Genomic DNA, 3,910 nt, shown 5'->3' on the forward strand with positions numbered 1-3,910 from the left:
CCCTGCAGCCCGTCCCAGCTGCCCGCATCCACACAGCTGACACGGAGCCCGGGAATCGGGTGGGCCTGGCTCGGGTCCATCCCCTCCCAGTGGGAGAGCCGGCTGCAGGGCCCAGGGACACGGGGACAGGGCGGGACTCTGCCCGCTCCAGGCCGCTCCTCCTCTGCCAACAGAAGCCCTCCAAGACTGCTCAAAACCCAGTGACCCTGTTTAAAGACGTGCCAGAGACACAGATGGTGAGGGAAAACGTGAAAGATGCTCCTGTTTGGGATCAGAGATGCGAGTTACTCACTTTGTTCCTGAGGTTACAAAGCCGCGAGTGGTTACAGGCTGGTCCAGATACAATGTTTCTCTTGCGGCGGGAGTGGGGGGAGCCTGTTTACTGAATTCTTCCCTTTGTTTAAAACGAAAGCAGCGGCAGAGCTGTCAACCGCTGCACTGGCGAGGTGGAGCTCACGGCCAAGGCCTTCGGGCGGCTCCTGCTCTGCCATCACTGGGGGCTGCAGCTGCCTGCGCTGAACTGCGATGTCCCCAGAACAATGCCACCCCCCGCACGGGCCACCCCCGGGGGTCCGCACCCCTCCTGCTGGCCTCCTCCTGTGCCTGCACTAGCCGCCGGCTGCCAGCGTTCAGCCACCACGTGCTCATGAATCAACGACGACACACAGTACGGAGCCAAGTGCAGCACGAAGGTCACACAGACCCAGGGAACGGAGCTGAGGGCCCGGAGCTGACCCCCCAGGCACGGGCCCTCCGCAGGCGTCACACGGAGGGCAGGCATCACGCAGCGTGCCCCGAGCACACAGACTGGCGTCAGCCGCTCCCCACATGTCCTCGGACGTCAGCTCTCCGTTGGCGGGCAGCGGTCCGGGGCACAGAGCTCTGGTTTGGGGAAGGACACACAGCCCCCGTGCCATTCGACAGGGACGTGACAAGGTGAGCAACAGTCAGTCACTGTCTCAGTCTCGAGTAAAATAATCACAGTGGACCTAGCCGAGGAGACCCCGAAGCCCGCGCCTTCTGCACTGACCAGAGCCGCCACGAGAACGCGCCCAGGCCCCCGCGCCAAGCCCCCCGCGCCGGGCTCAGCACGTGAGCGGACGGGGAACAGAAGTGCCGAAGGACGCGAGGCTCAGCCAGGTCCCGCAGCTCCGGGACACCAAACGCGGCCGCTGGCATCTGTCTCGCACCACGGACCCTGGTCCACGGTGCGGGAACCTCTCACTGCGAGCCAGCGCCGTCTCTGGGAGTCGCGCCCCGGGCTCTGCCCTCTCTCTCCATCACCCACTGCGGTCTCCGTCCCCATCTGCCTGAGGAGCGAACAGCCTGACCCTCCACCTGTTCCAAACACAGGCCGACCGCGGAGACGCTGCACAGCCACCACGATAAGGTGACGGCCGCGACAGAGTGCACCGCGTCTCTGCTGGTGAGGGCCCGGCCGTGTCTGCACCGAGGCGAGGGCCCGGCCGTGTCTGCACCGAGGCGAGGGCCCGGCCGTGTCTGCACCGAGGCGAGGGCCTGGCCGTGTCTGCACCGAGGCCGCAGCTGCGAAGGGCACAGGAGCAAGGCCAGAGCAGCACTGGTGACCGGCAGAACAGGGACAGAGCCCGCGGGTCTCCCACAGGCCACATGCGCCGGGACGAACGTGTCCGTGCACCGTGGTCCCGTCCCCAGCTTGGTGCCTGGCCATCCTGCACACGTGTGGCCCAGCCGACCCCTGGGGGACCGGAGACCCTGGGCTCTGAGGCCTGGGAGCCCCGTGTCCACTGGGGGTGCCTGGGGACTTGCCCAACCTTGGTCCCTCCAGCAAAGAGGGCAGCAGAGGAAAAGAAAGTGTGGGCCCCGGCCTCGCAGCCCCCATGGGCCTGGCAGCTGGACAGGGCCTGCTGGCCCTGGGCGAGCCTGACCGAAGGAGGACGCGGGATGGGCCTATTGGTGCCTGGAGAGGCCTCAGGGAAGAGGGGGGCCGCAGGGAGCCCAGCTCGGTCCACATGGGGCGGCCACCGGCCAGGACACCCCAGGGGAGGGCACCAGAGCTCCGCCCCCCGGGCCGCACCACACCCACCTCTGTGCGGCCCACACGGCGGTCAGGGGCTCGGGGGAGGGCGCCCGCCGAGGAGTCCTTACCTCGTGCAGTGGGTTCGGGCGGGTCCATGCTGCAGTGCTGAGGCCTCGGCCCAGGTCCCTGCGGGGAAGGAAGGACAGGCATCAGGATCAGGGGACTCGGGGACAACCCTGCAGGAGGCAGGTTGTCAGTCACAGCGTCACTGAAGACCTCGCCACCCGGGGGTCCCAGGACAGGGACCTCCCGGAAGGAGCCTGGAATGAGAACAGAGTCCGCGTCCCCGCTCCCGGGCTTGGCTCTGCACCCCGACTGCGGCTGGCCCCTTCCAGCCTGACACCCCCAAGTCTCCTCTGCTCCACGTCGGACCCCAGCTCAGGGGACAAATGCACATCGAGTCACATGGCTTTCCTGCTCTTCCTCGAGTGTGGGTTCTGCAGAAAGACGGACCACGCAGGACGAGACCGGGCTGACCTTTCCCCTGCAGCTCCCCCTTCGATTCCTCCTTCCCGCAGGCCCCGCTCCCCAGGACGGGTGGGACGCCCGGGCCCTCGCTCCCTGGGGTGGCCGCCTGTGACCCGAGCCCGTGTGCCGGGGGGCTCATCACCAACCTGCAAGGGGCCCGCTGACCCCCCAACGCCCCGGAGGCAGCGCAGCAGAAGCGACCTTCCCGGTCCTCCAAGGACCCCACAGACACGTCAGGGAGAAGCACGAAGGGACCGGGGAGGGCATGACAGTTCCGCCGCCGCCCACGGTCACGTCGCTGCGGTCCCACAGCAAGGACCAGCGGCGAGGGCCGGCGAGGCTCCATGGCAGCACCCAGGCCGCCGGCCATCCCGGCGAGTCCCTTTAACCCAGCTAAAAGAATGGCCATGTGTTCGGGCATTTACAGGGGACACAGCCAAGGCCACTTCAAAATCAGGGCGGCCCTGCAGTCTGCCACGGGGACAGGGCAGCTGGCGGGAGGGCCGTCTGCTCTCTCTGCTGTCACCTGCTCTCACCTGGCCAGTCACCTAGTCCCCACGGTCTCAGCTCTTGAGTCTCCTATTTATGTCACTTCACCGCCCCCCCATACACACTGCGCACACATGCACACACATGCACACATGCACGCACATAATGCATACACACATGCACACACGCATGTATGCACAACACACACGCACACACATAACGTGTGCACGTGTGCACGCACACATGCATGCACAACACACGCACGTGCACAAGCACACACAATACATACATGCAGGCACACACATGCAAACACAATGCACACACATACATGCACACACAATGCATGCACACGCATGCACACAAAATACGCACATTCACATACATGCACGTGTGCACACATTCACACACACAAGCACACATGCACACACTGTGCACACTCAGGCACGCACAACACACGCACATGCATACATGCATGCACACATAATATGCATGCATGCACGCATGCAAGCATGCACACACGCTGCATGTGCGCACAGGCACACACAACACACGCATGCATGCGCACAATGCACGCACACAATGCATGCATGCACACGCATGCACACATGATGCATGCACACATGCACGCACCTGCATACACAACACGTGCACACATACATGCACACACACAATGCATACACGCATGCGCACATAATACGCGTGCATGCACACGAGCATGCACACACACTGCGCGTGCACAGGCACATGCACACATGCATGCGCACACACGCACACGCACATAGGTGCACACAACACACGCACACGCAATGCATACACACATGCACACAATACACATGTATGCACGCATGCGAGCATGCACACACTGCGCGTGCACATGCATGCACAAATGTGCAC

The 3,910-nt window shown here is 64.1% G+C and overlaps 1 protein-coding gene across 1 annotated transcript in view; it reads right to left on the reverse strand.

The window, feature by feature from the left end:
* Window positions 1-3,910, reverse strand: part of ARHGEF10 (Rho guanine nucleotide exchange factor 10) — an 80,984-nt gene that overhangs the window by 64,951 nt on the left and 12,123 nt on the right. Inside the window, exon 3 of the mRNA XM_023522320.1 lies at window positions 2,128-2,185. Within this exon, the coding sequence (XP_023378088.1) occupies window positions 2,128-2,155 (28 nt within the window). The 5' untranslated portion in view covers window positions 2,156-2,185. The remainder of the gene's footprint in view (window positions 1-2,127; window positions 2,186-3,910) is intronic.

Source organism: Pteropus vampyrus, unplaced genomic scaffold (genome assembly GCF_000151845.1).
Source record: "Pteropus vampyrus isolate Shadow unplaced genomic scaffold, Pvam_2.0 Scaffold338, whole genome shotgun sequence".
Lineage (NCBI taxonomy): Eukaryota > Metazoa > Chordata > Mammalia > Chiroptera > Pteropodidae > Pteropus > Pteropus vampyrus.